Source organism: Salarias fasciatus, chromosome 6 (assembly GCF_902148845.1).
Source record: "Salarias fasciatus chromosome 6, fSalaFa1.1, whole genome shotgun sequence".
NCBI lineage: Eukaryota > Metazoa > Chordata > Actinopteri > Blenniiformes > Blenniidae > Salarias > Salarias fasciatus.
This window is the reverse complement of record NC_043750.1, coordinates 3,367,125-3,382,396: the sequence shown is the minus strand read 5'-3', so window position 1 is coordinate 3,382,396 and position 15,272 is coordinate 3,367,125. Positions and strand designations below refer to the sequence as shown.

General features: G+C 56.0%; 1 protein-coding gene across 1 annotated transcript in view; it reads left to right on the top strand.

Moving 5' to 3' along the window:
- The first annotated feature begins 3,055 nt into the window (after positions 1 to 3,055).
- The window catches only part of LOC115391128 (glutamate receptor 2-like), a 29,358-nt gene continuing 17,141 nt past the window's right edge, over positions 3,056 to 15,272 (top strand). Inside the window, exons 1-7 of the mRNA XM_030095237.1 lie at positions 3,056 to 3,188; positions 7,157 to 7,396; positions 8,047 to 8,168; positions 8,308 to 8,382; positions 8,780 to 8,833; positions 12,123 to 12,281; positions 13,808 to 13,975. Coding sequence (XP_029951097.1) covers positions 3,101 to 3,188; positions 7,157 to 7,396; positions 8,047 to 8,168; positions 8,308 to 8,382; positions 8,780 to 8,833; positions 12,123 to 12,281; positions 13,808 to 13,975 — 906 coding nt within the window. The 5' untranslated portion in view covers positions 3,056 to 3,100. The remainder of the gene's footprint in view (positions 3,189 to 7,156; positions 7,397 to 8,046; positions 8,169 to 8,307; positions 8,383 to 8,779; positions 8,834 to 12,122; positions 12,282 to 13,807; positions 13,976 to 15,272) is intronic.

The window sequence follows — 15,272 nt, the reverse complement described above, 5'->3', positions numbered from 1 at the left end:
TCGGTCCCGGGCTGAGGGCGGCCATGTTGGTGAGGTCCGTCGGTCCCGAGCTGAGGGCGGCCATGTTGGTGAGGTCCGTCGGTCCCGGGCTGAGGGCGGCCATGTTGGTGAGGTCCGTCGGTCCTGGCCTTGTTTCCAGCGAGCGTGAGAAGACGTGTCGGTCACATGAACCTGCCTCGCCGCGGGCGGCTGCAGCGGCCGGCCGCCGCCTCGGCTCTGGCCTCGGCTTGGGGCGAACACACTGACCCCATTCTGCCAGCGCCGCCGCCACCGCCGCCGCCGGGCCCAGAGAGAACGCACTGGAAGCTTTTCTTCCTCTTCTTTTCCACTCCGATGCACCTGTGATGGAGACGGGAAGAAAATGGATCATAAACTGGGGGGGGGGAGGGGGGGGCGGCTGGAGGAACCCAGCGATCAGAGGTCAGCTCACAGCCTGCCTCAGGCTGAAAGGCTGGATGGGGGGGTTGAACCCGGGGGTGCCGGACTCTGCCGCCTCCTTCAGGAGGGTTGAGGACGTGTGGGGTCCGCCCGGCGGCGGCGTGCAGCGGTCGGCTCTGCAGCGGCTCGAGTCGGGGTTCTCCGTCACAGACGGCTTCCTCCTGGTTTACGTTTCACTCTGCTGCATTTTATTTTCATGAAACTCTTAACTTTCAGCATTCAGTATTTTATGCTCATTCATTCATTCATTCATTCATTCATTCATTCATTCACTTTCCTGAGCTCATTAAAAATGAAGTTGTTCAGTTTATAATCAGTTCAGCTGTTTCTCTCCGTCTTCCTTTCTTCATGCTGTGCAGTGTGTGACGTGGAGCGGCGCTGTAGCGGCTGTGTTGCCAGGTTGGGAGGTTTTCAGCTGTTGAGCCGGGTTTTCGTCTGGAGGCTCTTTGACAATCTGGCGCTCTCTTCAACAAAGTTAAACTGTGGAGCGCCGTTCACAAATAAAAACTCCAACCCAGTGCGGCAGCCAGAGACACAGCGGACATACAGCGGTTCAGTTTACGATCACTGAAGCTATACGAACCCGTTTATGAGCGATCCTGTAATGAACGCGTTCAGTCGCATGCTGCTAGCATCACCCTGTGATGGAGCGATGCTAGCGTAACGTGCTCTGCTAGCGATGCTAGCGTAACGTGCTCTGCTAGCGATGCTAGCGTAGCGTGCTCGGCTAGCGATGCTAGCGTAGCGTGCTCTGCTAGCGATGGTAGCGTAGCGTGCTCTGCTAGCGATGCTAGCGTAGCATGTTCTGCTAGTGATGGTAGCTTAGCGTGCTCTGCTAGCGATGGTAGCATAGCGTGCTCTGCTAGCGATGGTAGCGTAGCGTGCGTGTGCTCTGCTAGCGATGCTAGCGTAGCGTGCTCTGCTAGCGATGGTAGCGTAGCGTGCGCGTGCTCTGCTAGCGATGGTAGCGTAGCGTGCTCTGCTAGCGATGGTAGCGTAGCGTGCTCTGCTAGCGATGGTAGCGTAGCGTGCTCTGCTAGCGATGGTAGCGTAGCGTGCGCGTGCTCTGCTAGCGATGGTAGCGTAGCGTGCTCTGCTAGCGATGGTAGCGTAGCGTGCGCGTGCTCTGCTAGCGATGGTAGCGTAGCGTGCTCTGCTAGCGATGGTAGCGTAGCGTGCTCTGCTAGCGATGCTAGCGTAGCGTGCTCTGCACAACACCCGACGCTTCGCAGCCTTTTCTTCTGGAAAACCAAAGTCAAGAATTTCATTATATTCAATATTTGCTGAAGTCGGTCAGTTTCTATCTGATGTTAATGACATCTGTCCTAAATGTCCACCGTAAATCCTCTAATAATGATCTGCATTCCATTAAAACCGTCTCCTTTAATGACCTTTTTTCTTTTCTTTTTTTCTGTGAAGCGCTATGGCGCTGTACTGACAGTAGTCTGTGCTACAGCGCCAGTCCTCCTGGTGTGGCCACTGGGTGTATTACATGCGTCTGGTAAAAATGGCGGAGGGACAGAAAACATTAAACTCCATGTTGAGATTTAATTTCATTCAGATCGATTGAAAAAGTAAATTTACAGCACATTATACTGGGTCAAACTGACACAAAAGATCTTTCTGCTCTTTTTGAAAATTTCAAAACATCAGCCTCTCTCTTATGCAAGCCTCCTTCCATTAAAAGCCCGGAGCAGCTGAGAGAAAGAAAAGCCCCGGCTGCTAGAAGAGGACTTACGCTATTCAAATTATATCTAACTTTTCTGTGCTGGTTGGGCTTTGAAATTTTCACTTCACTTTTATACCTTGAGCTGCTGGAACCCTGCAATCCGCCCAGTCACTCGGCGCTCTGGCGGGTGGAGCGGCGCTCTGACTGCTGGTTGGTGGAGCGGCGCTCTGACTGCTGGTTGGTGGAGCGGCGCTCTGGCTGCTGGTTGGTGGAGCGGCGCTCTGACTGCTGGTTGGTGGAGCGGCGCTCTGGCTGCTGGTTGGTGGAGCGGCGCTCTGGCTGCTGGTTGGTGGAGCGGCGCTCTGGCTGCTGGCGGGTGGAGCGGCGCTCTGGCTGTTGGCGGGTGGAGCGGCGCTCTGACTGCTGGTTGGTGGAGCGGCGCTCTGGCTGTTGGCGGGTGGAGCGGCGCTCTGGCTGTTGGCGGGTGGAGCGGCGCTCTGACTGCTGGTTGGTGGAGCGGCGCTCTGGCTGTTGGCGGGTGGAGCGGCGCTCTGGCTGCTGGCGGGTGGAGCGGCGCTCTGACTGCTGGCTGCTGGTTGGTGGAGCGGCGCTCTGACTGCTGGTTGGTGGAGCGGCGCTCTGGCTGTTGGCGGGTGGAGCGGCGCTCTGGCTGCTGGTTGGTGGAGCGGCGCTCTGGCTGCTGGTTGGTGGAGCGGCGCTCTGGCTGCTGGTTGGTGGAGTGGCGCTCTGGCTGCTGGCTGCTGGTTGGTGGAGCGGCGCTCTGGCTGCTGGTTGGTGGAGCGGCGCTCTGGCTGCTGGTTGGTGGAGCGGCGCTCTGGCTGCTGGTTGGTGGAGCGGCGCTCTGGCTGCTGGTTGGTGGAGCGGCGCTCTGGCTGTTGGCGGGTGGAGCGGCGCTCTGACCGTTCCTCTTGTCTTGCAGGCGGGCTGTTCCCCCGGGGGGCGGACCAGGAGTACAGTGCGTTCAGGGTGGGCATGGTGCAGTTCGGCATGGCGGACTTCCGGCTGACGCCGCACATCGACAACCTGGAGGTGGCCAACAGCTTCGCCGTCACCAACTGCTGTGAGTACCGCGTCCTCCGGGGGGCGCTGCCAGGGCGGAGCAGCGGGGCGGGGGCGGGCGCAGTGGAGGCCTCCAGGGCCGGGCGGCAGAAGTGCCCGGGTTCGATTCCCACTGCTGACAGGTGACCACAGGTGGAGCAGTGAGAGGGAGCTGGTGGTGCAGTTCAGCCTCCATCAGTCTGCCTCAGGACAGCAGCAGCTGCAGGCGCCGCCCACTGACTACAGACTCCGCCCACTGACTACAGACTCCTCCCACTGACGACAGAGCCAGAGGTCTTCCTGCTCTTTGGACAGTGATCGCCCCCTGGTGTTCGGAGTGTGAAGACCTGAGACCCACTGGAGGGCCGGGGCGGCGGGACACAGCACTGTGTCCCCTGGACAGGCGCTGGTCCACAGGGCGAGGGGACGGCCTGTAGCGCCCCCTGGTGTCCCTCTGAATCAGTGTCTCTTTCTGCATGTCTCATGTCCTCACCCTGGTTCCTGCTCCGGTCCTGCTCCGGTCCTGCTCCGGGTCTCCTCCGGTCCTGCTCCGGTCCTGCTCCGGGTCTCCTCCGGTCCTGCTCCGGTCCTGCTCCGGGTCTCCTCCGGTCCTGCTCCGGTCCTGCTCCGGGTCTCCTCCGGGTCTCCTCCGGTCCTGTTCCGGTTCCACTGAGCTGCTGCGTCCTGCTCTCCGCCAGCCACCTCAGGAGAGACCGCTTCCAGCTGGACCAGGGTCTCTGGGTCCTCCATCCGTCCATCCATCCGTCCATCCATCCATCCGTCCATCCATCCATCCGTCCAGCTGTCCACCTGCCCATCTGTCCATCCGTCTGTCCGTCCGTCCACGCTCCAGGTAACAGAAGCGTTCTCAGTTTTTTCTCTGCTGTGAGTGGAGGGTTCTCTTCCCTGACGGCTGCAGAAGAGACGAGGACCAGGACCAGGACCAGGTCTTCTTCCCGTGTCCTCTGTGTCTTTGTCTTGTAAAGCGTTCCGTTCCGTCTGTCCTCGTGTCCTGGTGTCGGCTTGGGCCAGCAGCGGTCGCGTTCCGGTTCCAGGCTTTGGTCCGTTATGCTCAGTAAATAGGTCAAGCCTGATTTCTGTGTATTCAGAGCTGCCCGAGTGTTGCTCAAGGGCAGTCATGTGACGTGGTGTTCGTCCTGCGCCTCACCCATTCTCCGTCTCATCACGGCCTCCCACACTGTGCTTTGAAGTGAGGACTTCCTGGATTCAGCTCCGGGACTCAGCCGTCCCCCCTTTCCTACTGTCCCCCGTCCCACTGTCCCCCTGTCCCCCCTTTCCTACTGTCCCCCGTCCCACTGTCCCCCTGTCCCCCCTTTCCTACTGTCCCCCGTCCCACTGTCCCCCTGTCCCCCCTTTCCTACTGTCCTCCTGTCCCACTGTCCCACTGTCCCCCTGTCCCCCCTTTCCTACTGTCCCACTGTCCCCCTGTCCCCCCGTCGACCTGTCCCACTGTCCCCCCGTCCATCCCACTGTCCCCGTCCCGCCTTTCCTACTGTCCCGCCTTCCCCCTGTCCCCCTGTCCCCCTGTCCCCCCGCCCCCCTGTCCCCCTGTCCCACTATCCCGCTGTCCCCGTCCCGCTGTCCCACTGTCCCCCTGCCCCCCCTTTCCTACTGTCCCACTGTCCCCCTGTCCCCCCGTCGACCTGTCCCACTGTCCCCCGTCCCACTGTCCCCGTCCCGCTGTCCCCCTGTCCCCCGTCACCCTGTCCCCCATCCCACTGTCCCACTGTCCCCCCGTCCCACTGTCCACCTATCCCCCGTCGCCCGGTCCCACTTTCCCCTGTCCCGCTGTCCCCCTGTCCCCCGTCCCCCGGTCCCACTGTCCCGCTGTCCCCCTGTCCCCCGTCCCCCGGTGCCCCTGACCCTCCACCCGTCCAGGGTTCTGCCGGTTCTGCCGGTTCCATTCAGGACGTGTTTCATTCTCAGGTTCATGTTGTTGAAGCCGTTTGGGGCCGAGGAGGCCGGGAGCTGCATGCTAACAGCTAGCATGCTAACAGCTAGCATGCTAGCAGCTAGCATGCTAACAGCTAGCATGCTAACGGACCTGGTCTCCTCGGTCTGGTTCTGAACCCGGAGCTGAGGTCCTGAGATCAGGTTCTGTCGGCCGTGGTGCATTCAGGTCCGGCTGGGAAAATCCCCAACTCTTCCCTCCCTCAAGGTCACAGCGATGCTTTCAGGGACCGAGACACGGTCCCGGTTCACTTTACAGCAGGGATCATCAAATGGTGGCCCGCAGGCCGAATCCGGCCCGCTGAACCGTCCAATCCGGCCCGCACACACACACACACACACACACACACACCCCAGGCCCTCGACCACACACACTCCCTGAATAGACACAAGACGGCCCTCGTTCTCGTCCCCCCCCCACACCTCGGACCCAGAGGGGGTCCGGCTCAGGGACTGGAGGACTTCATCTCTGCTTTCTGCAGATGATGCTGTTCTGCTGGCTTCATGGAACCTGGACCATCATGCACTGGGGCGGTTTGCAGCTGACTGTAAAGCGACAGGATGAGGGTCAGAACTTCCAGATCCGAGGCCCTGGCTGAGGTTCAGGACCAGGACTGGCTGAGGGTCAGGTCTTGGTCTGGTTTGGGGAAGCAGACTCTGTTGGACCTCTGAGTCCAGATCGGAGCTTTGAAGCCTGAGAGCAGTGAAGCTGCTGTGGTGGTGATGGGTCCTGATGGGTCCTGATGGGTCCTGATGGGTCCTGATGGGTCCTGATGGGTCCTGATGGGGTCCTGATAGGTCCTGATGGGGTCCTGATGGGGTCCTGATGGGTCCTGATGGGGTCCTGATGGGGTCCTGATGGGTCCTGATGGGGTCCTGATAGGTCCTGATGGGGTCCTGATGGGGTCCTGATGGGTCCTGATAGGTCCTGATGGGTCCTGATGGGTCCTGATGGGGTCCTGATGGGTCCTGATGGGTCCTGATGGGTCCTGATGGGTTCCTGATGGGTCCTGATGGGTCCTGATGGGTTCCTGATGGGTCCTGATGAGGTCTTGATGAGGTCCTGATGGGGTCCTGATGAGTCCTGATGGGTCCTGATGGGTCCCGATGGGGTCCTGATAGGTCCTGATGGGTCCTGATGGGTCCTGATGGGGTCCTGATGGTCCTGATGGGGTCCCGATGGGGTCCTGATGAGTCCTGATGGGGTCCTGATGGGTCCTGATGGGGTCCTGATGGGTCCTGATGGGTCCTGATGGGTCCTGATGGGGTCCTGATGGGTCCTGATGGGTCCTGATGGGGTCCTGATGGGGTCCTGATGGGTCCTGATGGGTCCTGATGGGGTCCTGATGGGTCCTGATGGGGTCCTGATGGGTCCTGATGGGTTCCTGATGGGTCCTGATGGGTCCTGATGGGTCCTGATGGGTTCCTGATGGGTCCTGATGAGGTCTTGATGAGGTCCTGATGGGGTCCTGATGAGTCCTGATGGGTCCTGATGGGGTCCCGATGGGGTCCTGATGGGTCCTGATGGGTCCTGATGGGTCCTGATGGGTCCTGATGGGGTCCTGATGGGTCCTGATGGGGTCCCGATGGGGTCCTGATGAGTCCTGATGGGTCCTGATGGGTCCTGATGAGGTCCTGATGGGTCCTGATGGGTCCTGATGGGTCCTGATGGGGTCCTGATGAGGTCCTGATGGGTCCTGATGGGTCCTGATGAGGTCCTGATGGGTCCTGATGGGTCCTAATGGGGTCCTGATGAGGTCCTGATGGGTCCTGATGGGTCCTGATGAGGTCCTGATGGGTCCTGATGGGGTCCTGATGGGTCCTGATGGGTCCTGATGGGGTCCTGATGGGTCCTGATGGGTCCTGATGAGGTCCTGATGGGGTCCTGATGGGGTCCTGGTTCTCTGACGGGGTCCTGGTTCTCTCAGGTTCTCTCAGGTTCTCTCAGGTTCTGGTTTAGGTTCAGGACACGACGGAGGACAGGAAGATGTTTGACTGTGATCTCCCCCCCCCCCCCAGTCTGCTCCCAGTTCTCCCGGGGGGTCTACGCCATCTTCGGCTTCTACGATAAGAAGTCGGTGAACACCATCACGTCGTTCTGCGAGACGCTGCACGTGTCCTTCATCACGCCGTCCTTCCCGGCCGACGGCCTCAACCAGTTCGTCCTGCAGATGAGGCCCGACATCAAGGGCCCCCTGGTGTCCCTGGTGGAGTACTACAAGTGGGAGAAGTTCGCCTACCTGTACGACAGCGACCGAGGTGAGCGGGCAGAGGTCAGAGGTCAGAGGTCAGAGGGTGCTTGTTTGTGTGTGTGTGTTTGTTTATGTGTGTGTGTGAGAGTGTGTGGTTTCCTTTGTTAATGAGGATGAATCCAGATTCTGATCGATGATCAAACCGCTGAGGGAGAACATGCAGCTGAGACGATTTGTAGGCTGTGCATTGTGGGAGTCGTCCCAGAGGCTCAGAGAGGAGGGGGACAGAGGACAGCCCTGGGGGGACAAGACAGCCCTGGGGGGACAAAAAAGCCCTGGGGGGACAAAACAGCCCTGGGGGGACAGAGGACAGCCCTGGGGGGACAGAGGACAGCCCTGGGGGGACAGAGGACAGCACTGCCATTTTTGGTTCGTTATATATAATTTTTACATATTTAATAACATTTTTAACAGACCAGTTTTAATCAAAGATCTCAGCCTGTAAGTCACAGTAAAACTCCCATCAGCCCCTCTGAGTCCCAGCCTCGGCGCCACTGAGGCTGGAAGCAGCGAACTCGTCCGGTTTATTATTTAATGTTTGAAGGCATCAGTGTGTTCTGTTGGTTTTCTGCCATTTCAGTGTGTGTGTGTGTGTGTGTGTGTGTGTGTGTGTGTGTGTGTGTGTGTGTGTGTGTGTGTGTGTGTGTGTGTGTGCAGGCCTCTCCACCCTGCAGGTCATCCTGGACACTGCAGCAGAGAAGAAGTGGGTCGTCACGGCGATCAATGTGGGAAACCTGAAAGACGAGAGGAAGGACGAAGCGTACCGCTCCCTGTTCCAGGTCCCACTCTCTCTCTCACACACACACACACACACACACACACACACACACACGCACACACGCACACACACATACACACCCTCCCCCCCTCCCTCCAGAGCCCCCCCCCCGGTCACGCTGGTCTCTGGTCCTCCTGCAGGACCTGGAGCTGCGCGGCGAGCGGAGGATCATCCTGGACTGTGAGCAGGACAAAGTCAAGGACATCATGGAGCAGGTGAGCTGCAGCCCCGCCCCCTCTGTCATCTAGGTAACGGGGTAACTAGGTAACTGGGTAACTAGGTAACTAGGTAACTAGGTATCTAGATAACTAGTCACTTCAGTCGCTGACCCTGTTTGTCCAGCAGGCTGTTCAGTGTTTGACCCTGTTTGTCCAGCAGGCTGTTCAGTGTTTGACCCTGTTTGTCCAGCAGGCTGTCCAGTGTTTGACCCTGTTTGTCCGGCAGGCTGTTCAGTGTTTGACCCTGTTTGTCCAGCAGGCTGTTCAGTGTTTGACCCTGTTTGTCCCGGCAGGCTGTCCAGTGTTTGACCCTGTTTGTCCCGGCAGGCTGTTCAGTGTTTGACCCTGTTTGTCCAGCAGGCTGTTCAGTGTTTGACCCTGTTTGTCCCGGCAGGTCATCACCATCGGCCGCCATGTGAAGGGCTACCACTACATCATCGCCAACCTGGTGAGTGCTGGTCCTGCCGGCCGTCCTGAGGCAGGGCTTTCCAGAGACGCTGCTGGTCTGACAGGGAGACAGGGAGACAGACATTAGCCGTGTCCTCGGACTGGAGGCGAAGTGGACTGTAAAGGTTCCTAGAAACAATGAGATCCGCGTCACCCGGAGCCGGTTGGTCCAGGTGGTCTGCACCGATCCAGGACCCGCGCCGTGGCTCATATAAACAGTCCCTGACAGCGGGTTGGATTTAACGGGGATTATTGGTTCTGCCAGGCGTTCCCTGGTATGTGGTGACGTGACAGGAAACAGGAAGTAGGAAACAGGAAGCAGGAAACAGAAGAACTGGACGGTGGCTGAGAAACAGTTTTTAATAAAAACCCTGCAGAGAGACGGAGCCGGGTGTTGACAGAACTCGGAGGTAGACTACCAGCAGACCGCCGCCCGGTGTTCTGGATGAACTGGTTGCCGTGGTAACCTGTGACGGTTCCTGTAAACATGCTGGAAGCAGCAGATGTTAGAATCAGACTCACTAAAGACTCTGAACTGATGAATTTACTGGACTGGAGAGAACCGGCGTCACCAGAACCTCTACAAGGTTCAGGTTCAACACCTGCTGGTCACCAGTTACAGTTTTTCACAATTGCTGAAACACTAAACCCCGCTGCCTGAACCAGACTCTCGGGGGCCTGAACTCGTTTCTCGAATCAAACACTCTTTTGGCAAAAACTAACACTGTTCTGGTCCGATGCTCAATGTGCAAACCCATCTGCTCCTTTTGCAAAACCTCAGACACATTCTCAGTCACTGAACACATTTCACAACATTTTTGCAAAATTGTAATCACTGGCAGCAAAATGTGAACACAACTCCAACACAACTGTCATCTGTTACACACAACAGCTCCAAACTGAACACACATATTTCTAATGATGAGATCAGACCAAGAGCCCAGAGACAAGACGCTGAGACTGAGCCTCCAGGACCGGGACCCTGCAGGAGTCTGCTTTGGTTTTGTTTGTTTCGTATTTATTTTTTGTTATGGCAGTGAATTTAGAAATCACTTTGACTTAGATGCTTTTTTTTTCTAAACGCATTTCCAATATGTAAAATAAAAATTTTCTGTGCTACACACTCTGAAAACTGCTGGTTACTGTAAAAATAACCCACATTGGGTGGAATTGTTAACCCAGCACTGGGTCCAGAAGGGACCGAGCCAAAGCGGGGTTATTTCTACCCAGCAGCCGTTTGGGCTGAAGAGTTGACCCTGATGCTGGGTCAGGATTGATCAGCCGGTCTGGGAAGGTTACTTTACAGTAAAAATGTAATCCCTCAGAATTCAGAAACACGTGCCCTCTGCCCTGCCAGGCTGTCAAACCCTCCACTGGAGGCCAGCTGGGGCTCAGGGCAGTTCACTGACAGGGAGAGGAAAAGATTTGAACTAGCAACCTCACAACTGCTGGACAACCACTCTACCAGCTCAGCCACAGCCACACTGAGTGTAAAGAGAGGGAGGCCATATGTCTTTTCCTTCTGAGCCATTTCAGTAGTCCTCACTGAGAACACTGGACTCCAGCTTTCTGCTGCGTTTGTTGCCAGAAGCCTCCAGATGCAAGAAGGAGAAGAAGCTGCAGGAGTGTTCAAAATGGTGATTTTGTTCAAATCATCACCTCACTCTGCTGGGGTCGACACAATTCATCTAATTTTGGGTAAAGTGACCAAATCTGCACAAAATCCAGGGCTACCCAGGAAATGTGTTGGAAAATAACCAGCAGGTTTCAGAGTGAGGACTGCTCCTGTGTCCTCAGTGATTTCATGTAGAGTCTGATGAACGATCTGAGGTGAAGATGTTTCTACCTGCTGTGTGTGAGATCTGAACGCATAGTGTGGTTTTGATCACAAGAGAACTGGTTTTGAGGCAATAATTCGATTTTGACAGAAAAGTCTGAGGTTTTTGTGAATGCAGTGTGGATTTTCGGATTTGTGTTTAAGGTTTTGAGAAAATGGAGGTTTCAAGAAACGTGTCTTAGCAATTGTGAAAAACTGTAACACGGACACCAGTTCATCTGGAACACCGGGGGGGCGGAGCCCCGAGACGCCGGGACGTCACGCTGGGCGGGGAAGCAGGTGGGCGGGGCTCTGGCCGGGGGAGGGGCTCTCTGAGCAGCGTCTCCTGGAGACGGGGGGACATTATTGATCAGAGCCCAGCAGAGAGAAACTCTGAGGACGGCTGCTGCAGAGAGGAAGACCTGGATGTCCCTGAGAGACTCCGTCCTCATGTCACAGGACACGTATGATCCGCTTCACCAGGACCCCGGAGGACCAGGACCCTGGAGGACCAGGATATCGTGGATCGTTTGTCTGCTGTGCATGGATCCACAAACGTCCAACACGACTGTTTTCAATCAGCTTGAAAAGCATCCATGGAACCTGGACCACTGAGACACACTGAGACACACTGAGACACACTGAGACATGTTGAGACACACTGAGACATGTTGAGACACACTGAGACACACTGAGACATGTTGAGACACACTGAGACACACTGAGACATGTTGAGACACACTGAGACACACTGAGACATGTTGAGACGTGTTGAGACACACTGAGACATGTTGAGACGTGTTGAGACACCGTCCCTGCGTTGACATTGAGGCGTCTGGGCGTCTCCACCGACGGCCAGCTGTACTTTCTGATTGATTCCTCTGTGAATGTGATGAAAGTCTCGTTTTGCTCCAGAGTCTCCATGGAAACGGCTGAAGACTGTTTTCAGAATAGAGTCTGAACCCGGACCGGGTTCTTCTCCTCTGGACCAGAACCATCTGCTGATGAGGCCACTTCATTCTGATGACGTAATATTCCAAGATGGCGGCCGGCGGTCCGCGGTCCGGCTGGTACGGAGACGGTTTATTTACCGGCAGGTTAGAAGAAGCAGAACAAGCAGGACGTCTTCACCGAGAAAAAACTGTTTACTTCCTGGAGACGCCAGAACATCACGGCCGAACCGACCAATCAGAACGCTGCACAGACCCCGGCGGTGTCCAATCAGAACGCTGCACAGACCCCGGCGGTGTCCAATCAGAACGCTGCACAGACCCCGCCTTCAGAGAGGAGTCCATTCCTGGTTTTTCCATGAAAACATCAAGACCAGGAACAGAATTCTGGATTACTTAATCCAGAATGAACAAGTTCTGAGTTCGAAGCCCCTGAACCAGACTCAGTGAGACCAGGTGTGAGGACCTGACCCGCTGACCTACTGACCCTCTGACCTCTGACCTCTGACCTCTGCCCCCTGCAGGGCTTTGTGGACGGAGACCTTTCTAAAATCCAGTACGGCGGCGCCAACGTGTCGGGCTTCCAGATCGTGGACTTCGACGACCCGGTGGTGGCGAAGTTCGACCAGCGCTGGGAGGCTCTGGAGGAGAAGGAGTACCCCGGAGCCGACGCCCGCATCCGGGTCAGGCCCCGCACGGGCTGTGGGGGGCGCTGGAGGGGCCAGAGGCCAGATCCAGGCCAGGTCCAGAGCAGGTCCAGAGCAGGTCTAGACCAGATCCAGGCCAGATCCAGACCAGATCTAGATTAGATTCAGACCAGATCCAGACCAGATCCAGAGAAGGTCCAGGCCAGATCTAGACCAGATCCAGACCAGATCTAGATTAGATTCAGACCAGATGTAGATCAGATCCAGGCCAGATCCAGGCCAGGTCCAGGCCAGATCCAAACCAGATCTAGACCAGATCCAGGCCAGATCCAGACCAGATCTAGATTACATCCAGACCAGATCCAGACCAGATCCAGAGAAGGTCCAGGCCAGATCTAGACCAAATCCAGACCAGATCTAGATTATATTCAGACCAGATGTAGATCAGATCCAGGCCAGATCCAGGCCAGGTCCAGGCCAGATCCAAACCAGATCTAGATCAGATTCAGGCCAGATCCAGAGAGGATCCAGAGCAGATTTAGACCAGATTCAGACCAGATCCAGGCCAGATCTAGACCAAATCCAGGCCAGATCTAGACCAGATCCAGACCAGATGTAGATTAGATTCAGACCAGATGTAGAACAGATTCAGACCAGATCCAAGCCAGATCCAGACCAGGTCCAGGTCAGATCCAGACCAGATCTCGATCAGATTCAGGCCAGATCCAGAGAGGATCCCGAGCAGATTTAGACCAGATCCAGACCAGATCCAGGCCAGAGCCAGAGAATTCCCAGAGAAGATCCAGACCAGGTCCAGAGCAGATCTAGACCAGATCCAGGCCAGATCCAGACCAGATCTAGATTAGATTCAGACCAGATCCAGAGAGGATCCAGATCAGATTTAGACCAGATCCAGACCATATCCAGGCCAGAGCCAGAGAATTCTCAGAGCAGATCCAGACCAGGTCCAGAGCAGATCTAGACCAGATCCAGGCCAGATCCAGACCAGATCTAGATTAGATTCAGACCAGATCCAGAGAGGATCCAGAGCAGATTTAGACCAGATTCAGACCAGATCCAGGCCAGAGCCAGAGAAGGTCCAGAGCAGATCCAGACCAGATAAAGGCCAGATCTAGACCAGATCCAGGACAGATCCAGACCAGATCCAGACCAGATCTAGATTAGATTCAGACCAGATGTAGATCAGGTTCAGACCAGATCCATGCCAGATCCAGACCAGGTCCAGGTCAGATCCAGACCAGATCTAGATCAGATTCAGGCCAGATCCAGAGAGGATCCCGAGCAGATTTAGACCAGATTCAGACCAGATCCAGTCCAGATCCAGACCAGATCCAGGCCAGATCCAGACCAGATCTAGATCAGATTCAGACCAGATCTAGATTAGATCCAGACCAGATCTAGTCCAGATTCAGACCAGATCCAGGCCAGTTCGTTCTGTCTGTCAGGAGTCCAGTGTTTTCCCAGAATGCCCTGGGCCAGCTGTGCGGTTGCCGTTGGCCAATCAGACGGCGGCGTCTGACCGGGCCGTCTCTGCCCCTCAGTACACGTCGGCGCTGACCTACGACGCCGTGCACGTAATGACCGACGCCTTCCGCTTCCTGCACAAGCAGAGGATCGACATGAGTCGCCGCGGCAACAGCGGGGACTGCCTGGCCAACCCGGCCGTGCCCTGGGCTCAGGGCGTGGAAATCGAGCGCGCCCTCAAGCAGGTAGGACGGCGGCAGCGGCGGCGGCCGGAGGCTCCCTGAAGTTTTCACTGAATGATATCAACATTTTGTTTCCATTTTAATTTAGTTTACATGCAGATCGTTTTCAAAATGACTTTTATTTCTTGGATTTAAAAAAATACCTAAAATGTAAAAAAATGCTAAAATTACACCAAGTTCTACAGAATCTTAAAACGCTAAAACAGCTGATCAGAGGACATGAACTGATGAACGAGTGAACGTCCTCCCTCCTGCCGCTGTCGGTTGGAGTCTTTTCTCTGTTTCAGTCTCTGTCAGGTCCTCTGCATTCTGATATTTAATGTCCATCCCGTCCTGCTGGATGTCCAGCCGTCCTCCTGTCGGTCTGCGGACCGCGGCTTGAAGGAATTTCCCTCTGAAAAAAAAACAAGTTTCTGTTCTGTGGGACGGCTGAGGCTGCCCGAGCCCGTTTGAAGACGTTTGACGTCCAGAGTTGTTTCTAAAACTTCAAAAATACAGCTGTCCTCCCTCAGGACAGGACGGACAGGACGGACAGGACAGGACGGACAAGACGGACGGACAGGACAGGACGGATAGGACAGACAGGACGGAGAGGACAGACAGACAGGATGGATAGGACAGACAGACAGGACGGAGAGGACGGACAGGACACGACGGATAGGACAGGACAGACAGGACGGATAGGACAGACAGACAGGACGGATAGGACAGACAGACAGGACGGACAGGACAGACAGACAGACAGGACGGACAGGACAGACAGACAGACAGACAGACAGACAGACAGGACGGACAGGACAGACAGGACAGACAGGACAGACAGACAGGACGGACAGACAGGACGGACAGGACAGACAGACAGGACGGACAGACAGGATGGACAGGACGGTCCGCCTCCCTCCTGTCCAGCAGTGATCTGATTGGCTGCAGAGGCGCCGGCCTGACGTCACTTTTTAAAGTTGTCCTGAGAGAAAATGTCTCATTTGACTTGATCTAAGAGAAATTCACTGAAAAAATGTATTTCAGCAAGAAATGAATGAGTGAGTGAATGAATGCATGAATGAGTGAATACATGAATGAGAGTGAATGAACCCTAACCCATGTATGGGTGAATAAATGAGTGAGTGAATGAATGAATGGGTGAATGAATGAATGAATGAATGAATGCTCCTCGGCCTCCAGGAGCAGGGAGACGCCTCTTGCCGGGTTGCTTCCTGGTTCGGTCCACTGCTGGATCCAGACCGGTTCACGCTGGTCTGAGTCCTGGTTCCTCCTGTCGAGATGAAGGAGTGAAGGATCC